General features: G+C 40.8%; 1 protein-coding gene across 6 annotated transcripts in view; it reads right to left on the bottom strand.

Annotated features, from left to right (window-relative positions):
- Nucleotides 1-21,964, bottom strand: part of TJP1 (tight junction protein 1) — a 106,206-nt gene that overhangs the window by 2,710 nt on the left and 81,532 nt on the right. The window contains exons 17-27 of one of the 6 annotated variants that reach the window (XM_045899537.2): nt 21,672-21,882; nt 21,261-21,361; nt 17,425-17,775; nt 16,854-17,093; nt 15,356-16,228; nt 15,105-15,202; nt 12,963-13,190; nt 7,970-8,145; nt 5,100-5,577; nt 3,255-3,472; nt 1,301-1,444 (exon numbers count right to left, since the gene is read on the bottom strand). In XM_045899537.2, coding sequence (XP_045755493.1) covers nt 1,301-1,444; nt 3,255-3,472; nt 5,100-5,577; nt 7,970-8,145; nt 12,963-13,190; nt 15,105-15,202; nt 15,356-16,228; nt 16,854-17,093; nt 17,425-17,775; nt 21,261-21,361; nt 21,672-21,882 — 3,118 coding nt within the window. The remainder of the gene's footprint in view (nt 1-1,300; nt 1,445-3,254; nt 3,473-5,099; nt 5,578-7,969; nt 8,146-12,962; nt 13,191-15,104; nt 15,203-15,355; nt 16,229-16,853; nt 17,094-17,424; nt 17,776-21,260; nt 21,362-21,671; nt 21,883-21,964) is intronic. The other 5 variants (XM_045899538.2, XM_045899539.2, XM_045899540.2 and 2 more) reach the window with 5 other exon arrangements.

Here is a 21,964-nt window from a genome sequence, read left to right as displayed (position 1 = left end):
GTTGTCATCAAAATCTACCTTTGACTTTCTGAACAGAAATTTATAGTAACAAAGCATTCTAAAGCATTACAGAATTATACAGAAATACATTTCTGCTCTAGGTGAATGTACTCAAACTTAACAAAGGAAAAAGTTGTTTCAATCTAACAAAATAACTCATGTTCTGTGGCATAAAATATGGAATGACAAATAGAGAAATCATTTATGCTTCATATAGTATCTGGGGAAAAAATCACTATAAAACAAGTAACTACAACAGTTATTTTAAAGTTTCTCATCCTAATTTGGTTTAGAAAACAATCAGAGCTCATGCCACAGCCTGACTTTCAGAATATATGTTTAAAATGCAGCTTCATTAATATTAATTCAAACTACGCTAATAAAATGCTTCTCCACTAGTGGAGTCCCTGAGGAAATAGCTCCACTATCTAGTGTGTTAGAATTAATTTATTAGCTTTCTCCAGAAAATGGTATACTTGTAGATATTAGGAAATACATATTTATATATAATTTTTAATCTTGGGTAGTAATAGAGTATGTTCCTGTAATCTTTATACCCTAAAGCTCTATTTCATATTAAAACTGTATAATGCTCACCTGGTTTATTAAAAATTCAGAAACAAAACTTTAAATTCTTATTTTTCTATATGAGGTTCAATTAACGTGATCTATACCAAAAATACAGAATGTTTCAACTGGTAACTGATGTAGTCACCCAAGGAAGTGAGAAATGTGAAAATGCAATGGAAGCTTTGAAGCTATGATCTTAAGAGCAAAAAGCCATTTAAAAGTAGTGTGTATAATAGAAGATATTTAGAATTTTACACTGAGAAACCATGGCCAAGTATTGATCACAGTGGAAGGTACTTTTTGTCTTTCAAGTTTCTGGTGTATACACTTTGTAGGTTGAGAAATTAAAGAATGGTAACGAAAAGTAGAAATTACTGTATAAAGGAATCAAATCATTTTAATAAGATGAAAATGCCTGTATATGTAGAGCAGTAATAGTTCTCCCACTGCATCTTAATAATTTTGACAGAACAAATAATTTTCTTGAACATCAAAAACAGTCAACCTTTGGTCAAATCATCAATGTTTAAAAGGCAGAAACTTCTGTACCTTTCCACATTCATTTACGCATGCACCACAAGGAAATTTTAGAACAGTGGTGACGCCTACACAAGGCCACAGGAACAGAGGTAGAGATGTGCTCACAAACAGCATGGGTAGCTCCAACAGCCCAGGGATTAATCAATGACAGTCCCCAAAGCCCCCAAAGGACAGAGTGAAGACCGCATACCCGACGAGGAGTCGGATGATTTTAGAGCAAAAGACCAACCGTCAGGAGTCATGGACGCACAGTGTGGTAAGCGCAGCTCCACGGGCTTCAGGAACTTGAGGCCATGGGGCCCACACATCACTAAGGGGCTCAGCAGTGTCTCACCTACAGTCAGGGAGGGGGTAGGGGTGAGAGGTTAGAGGGCCACCTTCCTTCTAGACCACAGTTCTCCTCATGCCCCCTCCTAGTGATGTGCTTTAAAACCAAATGCAGTTAATTCTCTACAGCCGCAGTGACCAAGAAAAAGAGAAGACACAGGTGTAATTTAGAATTTTCTAGTAGCCACTTTGAAATAAAAAACAGGTGAATAAACTTTGGTATTTATGTAACCCAGAATGTCCAAAACATTATTATTTCAACATGTAATCAAGACAGTAAATCTCTGTATTCAGTGTGTATTTTTACACTTCCACACATTTCAACTCAAAATAGCCACAGGTAATTTAAGAAACAGATGAACACAGGGGAAGGGAAGGAAAAATAAGATAAAAACAGAGAGGGAGGCAAACAGTAAGAGATTCTAATTATAGAACAAACTGAGGGTTGAGACGGAGGGGAGGTAGGCTAGATGGGTGATGGGCGTTAAGGGGGGCCCTAGGGTTGCAATGAGCACTGGGTGTTATATGTAAGTGATGAGTCAGTAAATTCTACTCCTGAAACTAATACCACACTATATGTTAACTAACTTGAATTTAAATAAAATCTTTAAAAAAAAAAGTGAAAAACTGGAAAAAAAAAACATTACATGAAAACTTCTTGCAGAAAAATTAATCTGGGAATGCAATTCTGAGAATATGCATTTAACAGATACTTTGCCCCATCTTAGTAATGTTATAGTCATTTTTAGGATTTTTAAAATAATCTGTAATTTCCTTATTGTCACAACAAAGGATAATGTTAGCCCAGTAGGACTGCATTTCAAAACTGCTTATGTCTATCACTTCTTTTTAAATTTTGGTGGAATACTATTTTATTTTGTATCCTTTGTTTTCAATCAAATTTTTAACCAAGGATGTAAAAATAAAAACAAAAACAAACAAACAAACGCAAACGTAGCCAGCCACAGGTAGCTGGTGGCAACTGCATTAGATCATGGGGTTTTTGTAAGATATATTCACCAAATCCACGTTTTATAAAGTTACTTATAGGGCACCCGGGTGGCTCAGTCGGTTAAGCGTCTGCCTTTGGCTCAGGTCATGATCCCGCGGTCCCGGGATCAAGCCCCGCGTCGGGCTCCCTACTCCGCAGGGAGCCTGCTTCTCCCTCTGCCTGTCGCTCACCCCTCCCCCGGCTTGTGTGTACTGTCAAATAAATAAAATCTTAAAAAAGATGATGAAAAATAACAGCTTTCCTAGATTCCTTAAGAAGTTCAGAAACACACACGGTAATACCTGATAGGGATATGTTACTCTGTTGAGCCCTTACCAGTGCCAGGGAAGGGTGATGAGCACCTGCCCCAAGACGCTTCTATTCTACAATGAGGTGACAGGCATGGAGCAAAGCCTTTCTGAGTGGGTGTTACCTAGACCCATCTCCAGAGGTGCAAGGGGTGAATGGCTCCAAGGCAGATTTGGTGAGGTCAGCTAAGACCACCCAGCAGACAGGTGGAGGAATGCCCAAAGGCCTGGTCACCTGTCATCACTGTCACTTTCACACTGAAAGTAAAGCCCACTGTGTGGGAAGTCTAGCGTGCTTACCTCTATCACCCACCCCCTACACAGCCATGACGCCATTCCAGGGGCACCCCCCTCCACAGTGCTCATTTGAGGGGCCTTCCCTGATGGGAGGAACATGCTGGGGTTGGCAAAGTAGAAAAGGGGTCCAGGTTATCCTCTCAACTGAGCACTACAAGCTTTGAAGAGCACAGAGGGCAACTCTGGTTATTAAAACTACACAGAAAAATAAACACACTTACCTTTCTCCTTATCTAAAGGCGGGAGGATGCTGTTGTCTCGGCAGACCTTGAAATAGATTTCCTGTTCAATTCCCTCAGGAATGGCTCCTTGTGGGATAATTATACTAACGCCGGTTTCGATGGAACTTAACACCCCGCCATTGCTGTTAAACACGCCTCGGGCTGTGGCCACCACAGTATGACCATCCTCATCTTCATCTTCTTCCCCAGCTGAAGGGCTGAGAGTTCAGAAACAACTAATGAGTAAACCCCCAACAATACAAAGGAGTTTCCACTATGATTTCAACAGGTGGTGTCATTTGATTTCTCCATACGATCAAGAAGGTAAGTGTTCAGTGACACATTTTACTCACAGGGATAAGTCATATTCTTCCTGGAGAAATCAATTTCACTTTTGAAGACAACTAATCGATTTCCTTTCATTACTAATTTTTGCAACCAGAATGCACAAAGTCTGATCACCTTGCTCACCCAACTGCTACAGTTCACTGGTTTTAAGAAACACATTTTAACCACCATGAAATTCATGTTTTAAAATTGGCACTCAGGGTTTAACTGGCAGCACTTTTTCTTCTTCTTAGTGATACGAAGACAACGATGCATGTTACAAGTGATGGCACATGAGACCTGGTAAGTGCCAGTTAGGTTCTCCACCTCCCTAGGATTCTGAGCAGCACTCCCTGAGTATCAGTCCTTGCTGTCAGAGGCTTCCACAGTGCCGTGAAGCAGTATTTTGGTGTGGGTACACCTCAAGCACCCATGAAAAAAGCACAGTATATTCACTTAGTACACAAAGAATGCCCAAGGCCGAGGGGATGTGGTTTCAGTGACTGCTTCAAAAATGCAGGCTATCAAGATTTCTTGAAGTAAAACTCTGAGTCACAACCTAAGGGTGAGCAGAAAGATGGAATGACACAGTTAAGTGTATGAAGGGAGGCTGCAGCTTCGTTCCCGCACGACCAGAGCACCAGGGACAGTGCTGCTGTGTGTGAGGAGGAACAGGCTTCCCATCCCCCACTCCGGGAAAGGTTCACAAAGAGGGGAGGGCAGCACATTTCCGGGAGCATTCTTGCTCTTGGGAAGCAGACCGCAGGTGGTCCTCCTGGCCCTGGGTTCTGCCTGCTGGTGCTTCGGTTTCAGCAGGTGGTGGCTTGACAATGTAAGTGGGTTTGGGAGGCTGAGGCTGAGCTGAGCTTACGTGTGGCCAGAATGGGTCTGGTCAGTCACCACGTAAGGACAAGAGGGAAAGGAGTAGATGGAATATGGATCCAGGTAGGCTCGCTTTCTCTCGTTTGCTCAGACATCTTACTCATTAAAACTATAAAAAGAGCGGATTTTTTAACAACCATTTTGAGGTTGTTACATTTTTATTTCTAACATTACTGTTGAACAAAGAGCGGACAAGAACACAGATGCTTATGTTTTTGAGATATTCTCCAAGCATACCTCACCAGCCCAAGGTTAGAGGTTATGGAAAGCTATGGTTGGTGAAGAGTATGGGCTCTGAGGTCAGACGACCAGGGGCTGCTGAATGTAGGCCCCCTCACCCTAGCTGTGTGACTCCGCGCAAACCACAATGTCACTCAACCGCAGTTCTTAGTAAAACGCGGATAATGACAATGCCTACAGACCATACGTGGTCGTTAACTTTATTACTTTATTAACATTATCTTGTACCTCTTGTAGGACCTTTCATGTAACAGCATTCATCGCAACAACACTTTGGACAACACTGTTAGGTTTAAAGTTGAAGTTAAAATGTTCATTTTAAGTCCCTACTCACAGAAACTATGCCACACTCACATCAGACAAACCACAAGACCAAGAAAAAGGCAAAACTCTTACCTCACAGGAATAGCTTTAGGCACTGTGCTGATATTGTTCATTTGATATTTAGGTTTATCTGCATGGAGGGAGAAAGTTTCAACCCCACTGTCAAACTCAAGAGGCTGTGCTGCACTGTGTGCTTTCGCAAGGGTTTGGGGAGAAGCTGGGGCTTTTGAAGACAAGTCAGGTTTCTGTGCCGTTTCACTTGGCAGCAGATTGTGGTTGAATTTAGGACTTTCGAACTTGCGCTCAAATGGCCGGGCAGAACTCGTGTATGGTTTTGGTGTGAATCGATTATATGCTGGAGTGACTGTTTTCTGAGTCTGTTCAGCTCCATTAACTGGAGCTTTATCTGGGAAACTTTTCTGGGGATAGAAAGTAGATTGAACAGTGTCTTCTCGGTTTGGTGGTCTGAAAGTTGCTGGCTTATTCTGAGATGGAGGTGGGTCTGGTTTGGACACTAAAGAATTCTGAAAATCCAGCGACACCGAACTACCTGAAAAAATAAACACAAATAAACATTTTAAAACTTCCACAAAAAACTTTAACAGCCCCTCTGGTGTCTCTCCCATCTTAACTTGTCCCAGTGCTGGAATCATGGCCCAGGTCAGGGTTAGAGCCCTGGTGGCTGTCTTGTGACACTGAGGGACCAGGAGGGGGATGGACACATGTGGTGCTTTAGTGTATCCTGCTGTCTTGGAGTCAGGGTCATGCTTCTAAGAGTCCAGGCCTCTAGAGACTGGTGTCTGAGTATCCCCTCTCCAACATCCATAACAAATTAGAAACAGAATGCCAATACAGCTATGTAAAAAAAAAAAAAAAAAAAATCACTATAAAACTCATCTAAAGTCAAAAGGAAAGCCACAGAATGGGAGAAGCTATTTACAACCTGTATAATTATATGGAATTAGGATCTAAGACCTTTAAAGAACTCCTATACACCCACAAGAAGAGTCTACCAAAGAGAAGATGGGCAAAGCCCTGCAGAGGCAACAACGGAAGTGAAGGCCAGAATGCTCGGTTACCGTACAAGACACTCAACCTCACTACTAGGAAAATGCAAACCCCAAACAAACCCCAAATACCATCTCACACCCATTAGATCGGCAACACTTCAGTTTGGTAACACCAAGAGTTGGCAAAGATGTAGAAGAGGAATTCCCAGGTATGGCTGGTGGCGGTATAAAGTAGTATCGACTGAACTCAAGCAACTCGTTCAGGAGAAAAATAACTTCAACGCTACACAAAGTCTTTCAGAAAAAAAGAGAAAAGAGGAAACATGTCCTCGGCACTCTTTTATGAAACTAGCACAACAATGACAGCAAAACCAGACAAGGACATTATTAAAAAAAATAATAATAGGGGCGCCTGGGTGGCTCAGTTGGTTAAGTGTCTGCCTTCCGCTCAGGTCATGATCTCAGGGTCCTGGGATCGAGCCCTGCATCGGGCTCCCTGCCCGTAGGAGGCCTGCTTCTCCCTCTGCCCCTCACCCTGCTTGTGTTCCCTCTCTCACTGTCTCTCTCTGTCAATTAAATAAATGAATAAAATCTTAAAAAAATAATAATAAATAATAATAATAACCCCAAATTCCTTGTGAACCCAGCAACATATTTTACTGCATTAATAGAACAAAGAAGAAAAAGGTTATGATCATCTTAATGCATGTGACCAGATGCTTTCAGCAAATTAGAAAGGAATAGAAGGGAATATTCAAAACATAATAAAGGGTAGCTATGAGAAGCCACAAAAAAAAAAAACAATAGCTAACATGGTAAGGGTGAAATATTAAATCCTTTCTCCCTAAGATGGGGAAGCAAAGATGTCTGCTCTCATCACTTCTACTCAACATTTTATTTGAGGTCCTTGCCAGCATAAAAAGGCAAGAAAAAGAAATAAAAGACGTTTAAGAATTGGAAAGAATTAAAACTTTATCAGCAGACGTGAGAGTGTGGAAAGAAAATCCTAACATGGGGTAATGTCAATATACCACTACGACTCTACAGCTCATCTGGTTGAAGACTTGGCCCAGAATTTGATTCCTACAAAAATAGCTGAGAAATGTCTGTAGTAGCAAAAAGGCAACAGGAGAATGGATAAATTGTGGTATATTCTTAGGGTAAAACAGACAACCCTTTTTTTTGAAAGGGCCAAGTAAGACAAGGGGCATTTGGAGGTGAAGGCAGCAATCCCCCTTCTGGGGAGTATGATGGAAGGCAAAGAGACACACACAGACAGTTTGAGGGGGCAGCAGGAACAAAGCAAGGTGCTCTGAACAACGGACTAGTGAGCTGTACACATCTGAGGGCAGAGGGAAAGGGAAAGATGAAGCAAGCAGGAATGAGCGAGAGGAGCCGCACCAGTGTCCCAGGGAGACAGACGGCGTGGGTAAGGGGGTACGGGGTAAGAGTTATTGCGCAGAGACCTGTGAAGGAGAGAGTGCGGGCAAAACCACAGGGGTACAGCTGTTAAGATGAATCAACGGGAGCTGCTGGTCCCCTTGCTGGGATTTTGCCACAGTACCTAACTGCAAGCCGCTGAGGGACACATGTTCTATGGAACTTTACAGCTCTCCTATATCCACGTGTGAAGAAGGAACATAACTGATTTTTACAAACCACCAAATATTGGCTAATTTCCAGAACTTGAGCTGTGCTAGTAAAGGAGATTAAAATCTATTTAGCTAAAAGGCTTATCTGATACAATGGTCATAGTCATAAAAACAGAAGATGTACTTTACTTAGGAAAACCCTTAGTTTTCGTTGTTCCCAGGCTAAAGGTTTCAAGTATATATATTTTAATGAAAAACCCTCTTGCTTACAAACTGCAAGAATTCAATTTTGTAAGTATTACTCTATTACAGCAGTAATGACAATTTTCAAACTTCCTACCTTCACCATGTGCCCCCTTGGCATGCGTGTGGAGGGCGAGAGAGGAGCTGGTACTGGGCTGAGCAGGCTGGGTGTACTGGGAGGGCAATGGGGGAGGAGGGGGAGTGGCCTGGACCGGCTCATAGCGCTTCTCACCAAATGATCTATCCATGCCATCAGCTTCAGGAGACTTTCCCCTGTGAAAAAACGAAGACAAGGCCATCATATGAAAATGGATTTACATTTACAAAACAAGTTCTCATTCCTCTAAGTATCCCTGAGTTTAAAAAACAAAAAACTAGAAATTTCACAATTTATTCTTAGGAGTATAAATGGTTAACTCTACCCAAATATACAAACAAATTCGACCATTTATCAGCACAAGAAATGTAAGACAGCACAGATACTCGAAGAATATTAGTAAAACATCCAGAAGATGGCAACCAAAAGGCAGATGAAATTTTGGGTATACTTGTAATATTAACTGTTTTGCTTAAAAAAAAAAAAAAAACAGTAATGGTTGAGAGGTTTGAGAAAGTCTTCCAAATATTTTGAAAAATATTTACTGGCCCAAATCTTCCTTAGATTCATTTCTGATTTGGTATCTAAGGTACAAAAAAGCCTTGACTTCTGTCACGCTCAAAGCACCACAAAAAATGGTTTTATAGCCCAGAGATTGGCAAATTTTTTTATTGTAAAGGGCTGGACAATAAATGTTGTTGGCTTCTGGGGCCATACAGGTTTTTGCACAACTATTCAAACTCTGCCCCAAAGCAGCCATAATATGTAAATGAAATTGGTGTGGTTGTGTTCCAGCGACACTAAAAACTCTGGACATCTCTCACTTGGCAATTGCCCTTAATTTACTGGATCCATTTTTTTAACAACTGCTGGAGTAGCAGACATTGCTTGATTTTACAAGACTCATTTAAGTCAAATTGTGCCACATATGCTTGTTTTTTCAGATCGCCAATTGTTAACATGTAACACATAAAATTCAAACAAAAGAAATCTTTAAAATAGACCCATAATTACAACACTGCCATCTAAACCTTTGCAGAGAGCCAAAGCTGCACTGGCTTTATGTGCACAAACAAAACAGACATTTGGAACGTACTTTCACAGAAAATTTCACTGACGAAGTCTAGTCTTGTGATTAGCTTTGAAATGATGCTGTTACGTTGCTTTCAGGCTCTTACGCAGAGCATTTGAAGACTTTACAATCTGAAAGTGCACATAATGCCAGTGACGCAGTGAGGGACACCTTATGTAACAGCCTCACATTAATGCCAGTCTTACCACTTGACGCTCCTTTTCAAGTAGTCATAGCTAGCGTAAGAGCCAAGAAATCTAGGTGACGGCAAAGCAAGCGCAATAGAAAAACGAAAGGAAATGGTCAATCTAACTAAGTACATTTGCAGCAAATGGAATTCAAATGTCATTTTAAAATAGCAACCAAAAAAATACACATCCACCATTTCAGGAGAATCTGATTTATAAAAAAAATATATCACTAACTTTCATTTAAGCTAGGAAAATCACCCGTCAATTAAAATATAGTAACGTAGTTAGGTTCTGCCTGCCCGCCCTCCACATATTTTAACTGTGCAGCTAGTGAGTAGCAAGGTGCTTGAGCTTTCTTCCTCTTCCACCTCTGCCCTCTGGCTTCACTTGCCAGTGGTGAGTAAAGAAATGAACTAAATAAAGGAGGGATACCAGGAATAATCAGCAGGCTCTGAATAAGACTGAGATGCTCTATTAAAAGAGGGCCGGGCAAAAGAAATCCTCTAAGCAAAAACAGGAAGAAGCACTCCAACCCACCAGCTGTGCGGGTCCCCAGCAGGGTAATGAGGAGCGGGCGAGTGGAAATAGGACTGCCTTTGAAACATGACTGATGAATCTGTGCTCCTTCCTAGCAAGACCTTATGCATCACCAGTCCTAGAGCTAAGTCCTGGGATGGGTGGAGCCTATTTGTAAAGCTGCCATGCTTGAATCTCACAGCTTCTCTCACTGAACTGTGTCACACACACGCACACAGAAATCACCTAATATCAATCTTCCTTAGTTCTTAAAAAGTTGAAAACTGCTAACATTTGTTTTGAGACCTGGAAGTCTCATAGTAAGTAGACTCTTGAGAGGGAGAGATTCTAGTGCCAGCAAAATCCCTGAAGAAGTTCACTGAGTCTCTGGGCGGGGACAGGTACACAGACCCAGAGGGAGACTGCTCTTCCAGCCCTGTGGTGGAATCCTGGAAACTCCTCACAGGCTGTGAAGACGAACAGCTAAGCCACTATTTCCAAACCTCCCCAGTTCCGACTGGGCTCTCCAGAACTGTACGACAGGTGATACCCACTTGCTTTCTGGGATGTCTGTCTTATGCTAGCAGACTTCTCCCCTCTCTAATTCCCATCATTTCTGAGGTGTGCTTTTAAATGGAACGTAAGCACATACTATCCGGAAGAAGACAACTTTGCTATTTCTATATTTTACTTTAGAAAATAAAGGCCTGCAGGCAGTCTACTGGTGACAAAAAAACCGCAAATGGTTTTGAAATACAGGACAAAGAGGGTCGTATATTTTAAATTATTTTCCAGTTGTTAAAGTTGTCTTAATTGGGCACAAGAGTACAACAGCACTAGAAGGGGGAGACACAGAAACACCTCCTCTCTGTCATCCCATCTTATTCCTTATTCCCCTTCCCAATGCTCTACGCACCAGATATCCACATGGGGAAATGCAGCACAGCTATGAAGAGTTTTCACTTTATGCCACAAAAGGAGGGAACATATACTGGTGTCCATCTCAAGTCGCACTCTGCGACTCCCATAACACTCACAACAGGAAACAGTGAAACCAAACACTCAAGAGTTCTAGGCCTATTCACAAAGACAGATGTTATCTATTTCTGTCAAAGGCAATATATGCTTGAGGAACCTCGGACCAGCTAAGACTCGTTCTTCCCAGAACTGCATTAATGGAAAGGGGGGCAGCTGATGCACCCAGTACACTGTGCCCTGCGCCGCTGAGGCCCCACCCACCAAACACTAGGCAGCGTTCTAGACCCTGTCGGAAAATTATACATCACAAATAATGTCACTAAATCTTCTCTGCAGAAAAACCCAATTAACGCAAAACCAAAAATGCTTTGTCAGTTGATTCTCTGAAAAGACTTTACTTTTTAGACCTAAATGTATTCTTTTAAGGCTGTATTCTGTTTACCAAGTACATAAATAAAATTTAAAAAATAAGATAAATTAATAAAATAAAATCTCTCTCTTTACACTACACCCTTGGACCTGCTTCTAACAAGAATGTGGGGCGCCTGGATGGCCCAGTCGGTTGAACGTCTGCCTTCAGCTCGGGTCATCATCTCAGGGTCCTTGGGATGATGCACTGCTCTGCTGGGCTCCTTGCTCAGCAGGGAGTCGGCTTCACCCTCTGCCTCTGCCCCTCCCCCATACTCGTGCTGTCTCAAAATCTTAAAAAAAAAAAAAAGAAGAATGAATGTGTTAAATGAGCTCACTACAGCTCACTGTCTGAGTCTGGACACTCTCTCCAGATGTACCGGGCACCTCTCTAGTGCTGCGTTAGGGGAGGTTCACAACACTGGACACTGTTTGCATTTAACAACGCCCACTGCAGCACTCTGGTTTGCATTTGTAGTTCTCACAAACGGCTTTCTTCTCTAGACAAAGATTTAAATGGATGACAGTGGAAAAAAGGTTTGAAAACTTTACCTCAAATGATGTCTAAGAATAGAGTGGTAATTAAAATTAGGTTTTTAATATTAGAGGTTTTAAAGAATATTCTAAAAAAATTTCCACTCAATAGTAAATAACAAATAATAGTTAAATCCAGATAATCCCAAGCATCTAATTCACTAAATACCTGGGTGCTTTAGAACTTCGACACAAGAATGATTTGTGATGGCTTTTTGATGTGTCAGCTTGGGTAGGCCGAACTATAGTCCCCATCTTTTGCTCAAACACTACTGTAGGTGCTGCTGTGACAGGGATTTACAGATGTAATGCCTCTAATCAGTTGAGTTCACTTAATCAAAATGGAGATCTGGATGGACCCTTGTAAAGAGAACTTAGGCCTTCCCTGAACTCAGAGATTCCCAAACAGCTCTGCCTCTTCTCTTCCTGTCCTGTGAACGTACAACTTATGGCAAGGTCCCACAATGGTGTAAACGAATTCCTTGTAACAAATCCACATCTGTTTCTCACTCTTGTGGGTTTGTTTTGCTGAAGTATGAACCCACCTGTGCCTATGTGAGTTTATATATCCCACTCTCAGTGGGTCTGTATACCAACAAAAACCCCAAGAAAGAAAGACAAATCAACAAGATCCCCAACAGATAAGTCAACAAAAGGGAGAAGCACAGAATGGGGAAAAGACAACTAGGAGTCAAGAAACTTGGGCGCTAGGTCTTAAGCTCTACCCGTCATGCCACCTCACTGGACCTCGGTTTCCTCATGAATAAAACTGGACCAGAAATCCTTAAAGTCTCCTCAAGCTCCAACAATAAAAAAAGATAAGCTCTTTCTCACCTTCAAAAAAACAAAAAACCCCCCACAAAACTCTATTGTCCTCCTTCAAATAATGTTGCCCCCTGCCATGCTGTTTTCATATTTAAAAAGCAAAAACAGAAAAGAAGGAAAAGAACCAGCATTAAGTGTGTTGTGCAGAGGGGAGACTTATGATTCACCTAAAACTCAGGGTCTTCACAGTTTACTCCCTTACCTGAAAACACTTTGCTTTTAGTATCTCCCATAAGGCAAAAGTTTTGTGTTATCTGGTATCAGAGTTTAAGAACAAAACACACACATACATACTAGAGCTAGAAACCATGCACACTGCTGAATGACTGCAGGTGACAAAAATCATGTATTATGGACTTAACTGCATTCCTTCCAAATATACTGAATTTCATGTGATTAACTCTACCTTATGCAACTGAACCTTTATGTCTCCTATTTTTAAAAGGTAAGTCCTGGTGAAATAACTTACTTCGAAGAATAACTAGAAAAGTTTGGTTGATTCTGAGAATGAACTGGCTTGGCAGGCTCTGAGAGATGGCCAGCAGGAATGTGTGTAGAAGGCTTGTTATCAAAACTTCTTCGGTCAAAGTATGACAGTTGTTTTCGATAATACTCTTCATCCTCCTCAGGATCGTAATGATTAGACCGAACAATATCTTCAGGCGGCTTCATCTGAGGTTTTTGAGGTTCTGGGATCCTGACAATGAATGACAAATGGAACAACTTTTTAGATGTTAATTTTACAAAGAAAATGAATATATAAATATTTTATCTTGACCTTTCATTACTATGATTACTCAGGATCAAGCCGAGCAGTCCAATAGTCAAAATGGGCATTTCAAATCCCATGCCTTCATTCATTATACTCAGAAAGCAGCCCTCTTCTGGCTCATGAGGCCTTTAACACAATCTAATAAGCTTGATAATGATTTGGCTAGAGCCTCATGGCAGGTTAGAAGCAGTTAATTAGAAAGAGAAAAGGGAACATATAACTAAGACAGTGGAGAACTTCCCAAAGTACATACACCAATTTTAGCAACAAGTAATAACTGAGAGAATTTAAGAACTTTAATCCACGACTGATAAATGATTCTCATATAAGGAAATGAATCTATATAGTCCAAAGTTCTAGAGGGCACAGGAAGCAGTGGGGAAGAAATTAAGTTGTTAAGCAAATTAATAGAGATCTTCTTCAATTTACAATGGGATTACATCCCGATACATCCAGAGGAAGGTGAAAATATCGATAAGGCAAAAATGCACTTAATATACCTAATTTACCAAACACCATAGCTTAGCCTAGCCTACCTTAAGTGTGTTCAGAACACATACTTTAGCCTACAGTTGGGCAAAATCATCTAACACAAAGCCTATTTTATAATAAAGTGGTATCGCATGTAATTCATTGAATACTATACTGAAAATGAAAAACAGAATGGTTGTATGGCTACAGAATGGTTTTAAGTGTGCTAGTCATCTACCCTGATTGTGTGGTTGACTGGGAGCTGCCCCTGCCACTGCCCAGCACCAGGAGAGGTACTGTATCATATATGGGGGGAAAAAAATCAAAATTCAAAAAGTACGCTTTCTACTGAATGCGTATTGCTTTCACGCCCATGTAAAGTTGAACAATCATAAGTCACATCACTGGAAGTTGGGGACTGTCTATACGCTGTTATGTATGCTCTGCTTAGTGAAATTTAGAAACCTTGCCTCAAAAATAAATAGGTTTCACACCAAAAAGGGGGCTAAACTTTCAATAATTACGTTTATTTTATGTAAAATAGCTCATTTGCTAAAGATACTGGCTAAAGGAGACCCGCAGTAGTTTACATTTTCATGAAAAGCTCTAGACATCATTAAGAGGAAAATCTGTATGTTGGATAGTAGTTCCTCTTTATTACAAGCATGAGTTAGGCAGAAAAACTGTATTCAAACCCAGTCTCTCACTTACTCGCAGTGTGACAAGGACCCTGCTAGGAGAGCTGCTAGCCAGGTTTCTCTCCCAGCTCCACCAAGTCCTGTAAGCTACAGTGCATCTGTACTGTACTTCAACTCCTCTCAGCCTCAGTGCATCTCTTTAAAATGGGGGAAAGGACCATCTACCCACACTGCACTGAAGTGTATAGAGCAATGGCAAGCATATGGCACGTGCTCACTAAATGATTAATTTTTGTTATTTTAGCCAAACTGAGTCTGTTTCCTTACCCCTAGAAACTTAAGAGCTAGATCCAGCAATGAAACCCCAGTCTGTGCTCACTAGATTAGAGTTCGTGTGTCTAAAAACACGTCTAAAACTAAAGAACGTAATATAAATGAAGGGCTTTAACATTTTTATTTTAATCACTTGCTAGAAAAATATCTTTTTGAAAGACTTGATTACTAAAGGCATACCAAAGATCTGTTATAGAAGACATACTCAAGACCTTTATTTTTCTTTCTAGGGCCACTGTCTTAATTAGAAAGGTTGGTAGTTTTCATTTAAGGACAAACAAGACCCTCTCCCTTTTCCTTCCTCTCCTCTACTGACGTAGTAAGAGGCTCCATCACTGACTGAAAGGGTCAGATTCCTGGTCAGTTCCAGGCCCCAACCACCACAACGCATACCCACCTGTACAGTGTTTTGTCATGTTCACTGAACTGATTCTGAGGAGTGGCTTTAGGACCAATGATGGGAGCACCTGGAGGTTTAGATGCTCCCTCTGGAGGCTGCAAAACAGAACAAAAACATGCCCCAAGAACAGAGAATTACAAGAGAGCTTCATTTAAGCAGGGGAGGGGGAGCTGGGAAGCATTCCAAACTGCTCCTTCGCTGAATGTGCCCATGCAGCCAAGGCAGGAAAGGCATGGTTACATGCTTACCTTAAAACCAGCAGTGTGGTTTTCATCCTTCTTGCTCTCCAATGATGCAGATCTTTTGTTTTCAAACATTTTAACTCTAGTGAGCACAGACTGGGGTTTCATTGCTGGATCTTCCTCCTCTTCAGTCAGAGTTGGGGTTGGAGGCAGTGGCTTGGTATTTGAAGGCAGAACTTCTGGCTTGTGTTGAGATGCGGGTATGAGAGGAGGGACAACTGCAGCACCATGGAGAGGCTCATAGTGGCCTGCTTTAGAGGTAAATCCTTGTGATGGTACTTGCTCATAACTTCGTGGGTATTGGTCAAAATACTGTTTGGGTTCAGACGCCTTCGGGCCTGCTGAAGAATAGGACTGTGCTTCTGGTCTGTATCTATTATGCACGTCATATCCAGGAGTTGGCTGCTCTTCATGTCGTAGGGTGGAGGTTCTGGGTGGCTGGTCATAGCGTGGTCTGCTGTCATAGGACAGGGGGGCTGGCTCTTCAAAACGTGGGTAATAGCCTCGTTCTGAGGACTCCTCAGGATGTTGTCTGGAGTCAAGGTCCCGAGGGTGCTGATTATCAAAAGAAGGTCGAGGCTGGTAGGGCTGTTTGTCATCATAATATGACCACTGCTCCTCGTACGTAGGAACGCGCTCTTCATAGCAAAGACGATGGTCGTAGTTTCGAGAACGCTGGTCTGTGTAGCTTGAGGAGTCGTATCTGTATGTGGGCTGCTCGAGGTCTCTGCTGGCTTGTTTCTCTACATATGGGGGTTGGGATTCATAACTCAGATTAGGGTCCTTGTCTGGCCTCTGCCCTGGGTGACCAACAGCCGGCTGTTTCAAAACATGATTCTGTCTCATCATTTCCTCAGGATAGGGATCTTTTCTGTACACCTGCATAAAAAATTCATGTGTAAGTCCAAAGGCTTGTTTTCAAGTCTAGTCTACCTTAAGAGACGAAAATAGAATTTTATATGTGAAAATGGTATGTTCTACCACTTATTACCAAGACAAGAAAGAGATTAGTGAGAAAGCTAGTTTAAGTGAAAGCTCAAAATTTATAATGCAGGTAGGGGGGCTTTTATGTTTCAGCATGTTCTAAATGAAAAGTGAGTTAAAGATAATTATTAAATTTAGCAGAAAATCAATACACCGAACTACTGATTCCACTTGATTTGGACACCAAAAATAAAAATCATAAAGAAAACTTATGGACGCCATAATTTACAAAACACAAAAATGCTTATGACAAGGAATTCTAAAATACTGAAAGCCAAAAAATAAAAATAATAAAAACAGAAGCACAAATGCCAATTAAAAGGCCTATTTTCAAATTATCAGTATACCACTGGAAGCCATGCAAACTACAAAACTGAAATGATTCGTACGGATTCGAAAGCACTGTGGTGTGTAAGCCCACAGTAAAAAAGCCAAAGGAACACTTAAAGGGCAAAGCGAAAATGATCGTGTGCTCGACTGATGGAGAGCGACAAATGAGGCAACACTGCAGCACGAGTACCTTTGCTGGATCTACATGCGACGGCAAGGATGGCTCTTGATCTCTTAGCATTATGTGAGCTGCCTCAGTACTTGGTGTTCTTAAAGAATCAGCTTGTGGTGAGTAAGATGTGGAAGGAACTGGGGTGGGCCCCTCCAGTCTGACATTAGTTAAAGTTACATTATGGTTAACAGCAGAGGTTGATGATGCTGGGTTTGTTTCAGGCGAAAGGTAAGGGACTGGAGATGAGGCTTCTGCTTTCTGCGAAGTGTTTAAAATATTTTAAATATAGTGTTCTTGTTTACTGCTAACTTCCCACTTCCATTTATAGGGGTTGGTAGACATACATTTTAAGTGTGCTGAATAACAAAACTATGACCTCACGTCCTCAATTAAAAAAAAAAAATTCAGTATACTGCTGTGTAAGACGAACACACAAAGTTTAGAATTAAGTCCTTGGTATTCTCAAGTCGAAATTAAAGATTAGTTCTTAATCCGAAGAAAGGACAAAATATATTCTTCAACTCAATCACCACATTCTAAAATTTAATAATGCACTCTAACTACAAAACGTTGAATGCTTGCTGCTTACCTGTTGAGAGGCTGTTTTAAATCCAGGGGAGTCTATTCTATGAACTGGTTGTGGCTGCGCTTGTGGTGAATAAGGAGGATATGTTTGGTTTTCATGATGCATTCCAGAGGAGTCCTCTCTTACAGGCTCAGAGGACCGTGTAATGGCAGACTCCGGTGGAGTCCCAACCTCATCATTAAGAGTTTCATCTAGTTCTTGATCAGTGTAGGCCCCGCCTTCTGTATCTGTGTCTTCATAGTCAGAAGTGTGTCTACTGTCCGTGCTATACATTGAGTATTCACTACCTGGGGCTGACAGGTAGGACAGACGATCATCATGCAAATCAAGGTCATCACTTGTAGCACCATCCGCCTGGGTCAAATAAAAGTAAATTAAAAATTTTATTCAGTAGTTCTTTAAGAGATGGCCTTTATTTTACAAGGGAGATTGAAAAGGATATTTTTCTTAGGAGAAGTCACATCTATTTCTCAAAACGTCTGGCAAGGAAAGGTCAAGAAGACTGTACAAGCACACATGCAGACACACACAGCACCCTTTGAGATCTGAAGGGCTTGGAAGAATGAAATGGTGGCTGCTCAGCCACAACAAAGCTGGACTCTGAGGCTCAGCTCCAGAAGTCAATGAAGGAACCCTCTCACCACTCAGGTTTACAAAACCTAATCAGTCACTAGTTTATCAGCCCAAAGCAAGGTGAAGAAGGAGAATGCTACCAAACCAAACTCACAGAAACAAGGACACACTGACAGAACAGCGCATTTAAGAGTTAACTATGAAAATAAATGCCACAGTTCAAGTTGAGTAAGAGCTTACATATATTTATATATATATATTTATACACATATATATACATATATATATATATATAAAGAAAACTACTTTTAAAAAAGTTGATATTTGGTCCTCATATTTTTGTAAAACACAATGGAAAAGCATCATCACCTAAGTGCCAGCTGCCTCATTAAGAATTATTGTCTTTATTACTTTTCACAGATGCAGTACCTAATGGATGGTGAGGGAGAAATGCCATCATGTTTCTCTTTTTTAAGTAATTAAGATCTGAGTTGGTTTTTATTAGTCTACATTATCTTCTGAGTAGACCAGAAAGAAAACGAGAAGCATTTGAGGGAAAGGAATCTAAGGAGTTGCATCAACAGGCTGTCATTAGATACTAGTTTGAAACTAGTACCTGGATTAATTAGAACAGTCCCTGAAGATCTTGCCTGGACACTGTGCCCAGTTGGGCAGGAGAGCTGAAGGATCTGGAATCCAGAATTCAGACAATCCTTCTTCCATTTTAAGCACAGACTGAAGGACAAACATAAGGCCTGAGCTGCCTGAACGGAACATTCCACACAGTCCTATGCCTGGCTCTCTTAAGAGCCTGACCCTGAGTACTGCCCTCCAGATAAGAAAGACTAGGGTATGTGAGGTGTCCCAGGGGCTCTGGTTTTCAACAGAGTACCTCTTGGGCTCAGGAAGTGAGAATTCCAGGGCTCTGCTCTATGTTACAGCAGAGTCTCTCCCATCGAAATCTCAATGGCTTCTCAACTCTGTAACGGCTGCTGCAGAAGAGAAGTCTTTTTTGCTACCTACTCTAACCTTTAACTCACCAGGGTTCTGGAAGACTATAACCCAGCAGCCAGCCAGGGAAATATTTAAGTCCTTGGAGAAGAATTAACTTGCAACTCACCAATCCACCTAGCCTTTGCAGTGGTATGAAATGCACAGTGAGCAAGAACCATGGGTTGCGCTGACCAAGAAATGACATATGCCTACATGTTAAGAAAGTCTCAGGATGACTTTTCTTGGTTTAGTAGGAACACGTAAGACTGTGTCAGATCTTGCAAAAAAGAACTCTTTCCAGCAATTAGACCAGAGTAGTTCGCTCAGGAAAGTCAATGTGAAATGAAATGGTTTTGGTTTAAGAATCTATCTATTATGATAAAATATACTCGAATAGAAGGGGCAGGAGATCTATGAAGCTTGATTTAAACTTTAACAATCTAGGGCGCCTGAGTGGCTCAGATGGTTAAGCATCTGCCTTCGGCTCAGGTCATGATCCCAGGGTCCTGGGATCGAGTCCCGCATCGGGCTCTCTACTCTTTGGGAGCCTGCTTCTCCCTCTGCCTCTCTCTCTGTGTCTCTCATGAATAAATAAATAAAATCTTTAAAAAAATAAAAATAAAAAAAAAAAACTGTAACAACCTATTCTGATTTACAAAATGCAATGCAATCTATTCTAATAAATCTGTTTTTTCCTCACATAAGTTAGGGGAGTTAGACCTGTATTTTAAAATCCAAGCAAAGACAGGAAGCACACAATAGTATCACGAAAAGAAATCATAGAAAATTAAGATTTGTGGGTAAAAAAAAAACCAAAACCCTCAGGTAGGCAGATAGTATACTTTGTGCATTTATAAACTAATTTCATTTCGGGAATCACCAATGCAAGCTATTAACCATTCTACCTAACAAAGGCTGCTAACAGAATTGTGTTTTTACAGATTAGTATGGAGAGGACTGCAATCCTTTGTATCAAATGCCATATGAGTGAAAATTAGTAATAGTGTGTTTCTATAAAGTGATACAGTGGTTTTTTTCTACCTCGATTTGTCTGTCAAGTGTCCCAGCTGATATGCCAGTTATTCAAAGTGGTCTGATGATCTCATATGCATAGTCCATCCCCTAAAGTGGTACTGAGGAAAAAAACCATGATTCTGACACATTAATACAGGTGGGAATAGCAGACCAGACACGACCTCTAGATGTAAACATTTTCACATCTGTTCTTGCAGAGGCTGTGTTTTCTGGATAAAGGGCACAGTGGTCCTAAGCATGCAGCATGCACTGCTAGAGCATCTGTAGCCATAGCCAGGCAGAGGCAAGTAGGAGCCATGCAGGGACCAAACACAACAAAAACCAAGCCAACAAGGAAATATTAAAACAAAACAAAACAAAACAAGAGATATTCTCAATCTTCTCTAGCAACCAAAACATATTAATATTGTACTGAAGGTAAAAGATATTAAAAACAAAAGTTTCTTTCAGCTGTATTAACTTGCCCAATAAAATTAACAGACCTTTCCCATCAAAGACTGCTATAAAACCAGAAAGACTGACAACAGAAAGTATTTATTTTAAAGCTGGCCATTTGAATGTATATGAAAATCAAAATTTGTATCTAAAAAGGATGTATTGTTCTGTTCAGCATCTAGTATGCTATAACAATATGAACAGGTATTAAGTGGGAAAAAAATTCCCTAGGTAAACAAAGTAATAAAATAGGTTCTTTACTTACAACTTCTCAAAGCCTTTCCTATGCTGGTGGATACAGTACTGCCCCTCACTGTGCTGTCCGCCCCTCCCAGGGGGCTATGGCTACAGTATTCCCCACCCATTACTTGCCATTAAGAGTTCCTTTTTCTTCCAGACCAAGTCCTGAATCTCATGTGCAGAGGACAGCACTTTGGGGAACACGGACCCAGCTACCCAGCCCACTCAACTCTTTCAGAGAAGGGAAAAAAAATGAAGCCAGGTTCTAAGTCATTCCTCAGACAGGGGCAGAGCCAGAACTCTTGCTCTTTTAGTTAGCATTTGAGAACTCTGAGAAAAGCACCACTCAAGTGGTAATTCAATAGGTGGGGAAATTTCGGAAACTTTTACTATCAAAAACAACTTTCATGACCCCTACATACAAATTATAAAAACTTAAAAGCAAACTCTCTCCAAATTACTCTAATGTACTGATCTAATCAGAAGACAATGGTAACTCTCAAAGGCATCTCTGATTAGTCATATCATCTACTGTAAGGGTTAAGTAACAGGAAGTTTCTTACCTTTCCCTCAGAAACCCATACCAACTGGTTCTGTTGTTGCTGAATTGCTTCTTTCAATGCACCATACCAACCATCATTCATTGAGTTTAGGTTAATTGTAGCTGAAAATAAATAAATTAACAACATTGTTTTACAATTAGAACACTGTCAAAAGCCAGAATTCATTCAACCCTGAATGCATCAGCTCAATCATCATTTCTTAGTTATTTGAAGGAGAATGTCTGAGGATACACACCTTTGAAATTTCTATTTTGGCAGTGTACATTTTCTTTGACTCAGCAGCTGTTAATGTAACAGGAAGCTTTCCAAGGCAAAGGTTATATATAGCTTTTAGCATTTGAACACAATACTTTTGTCTACATATTGTTGCCTAGATATTTTAAATTACGTGAAGGCCTTTAATATACTCACTTGTAAAAAGATGGTGATTATTTTTACGAAGTTTATGAGACCTTTCATATAATTTCCTGGCACTCTTCCGAGATTCTGGACATAACCTCATCCTCATAGTTTTCACACCTTGCTTAGAATCAGGGTTAAGGAATACTACAATTGGATACCACTGGGCATAATTCAGACGATCAACTGCATTTGGTGTTACATCTAATAAAGCATGTTTGTCCTGGAGGCACACACACACACACACACAAAACAAACAAGGACACAAGATACTGTTAATTAAGAATCATCACCTTCAAAAAAAA

The sequence above is a fragment of the Mirounga angustirostris genome, unplaced genomic scaffold, assembly GCF_029215605.1.
Source record: "Mirounga angustirostris isolate CCGP_5_RB_7025 unplaced genomic scaffold, mMirAng1.0.hap1 SCAF_9, whole genome shotgun sequence".
In the NCBI taxonomy this organism is placed as follows: Eukaryota; Metazoa; Chordata; class Mammalia; order Carnivora; family Phocidae; genus Mirounga; species Mirounga angustirostris.
The sequence above is the reverse complement of the archived record's forward strand: the minus strand, read 5'-3'. Positions and strand labels throughout refer to the sequence as shown.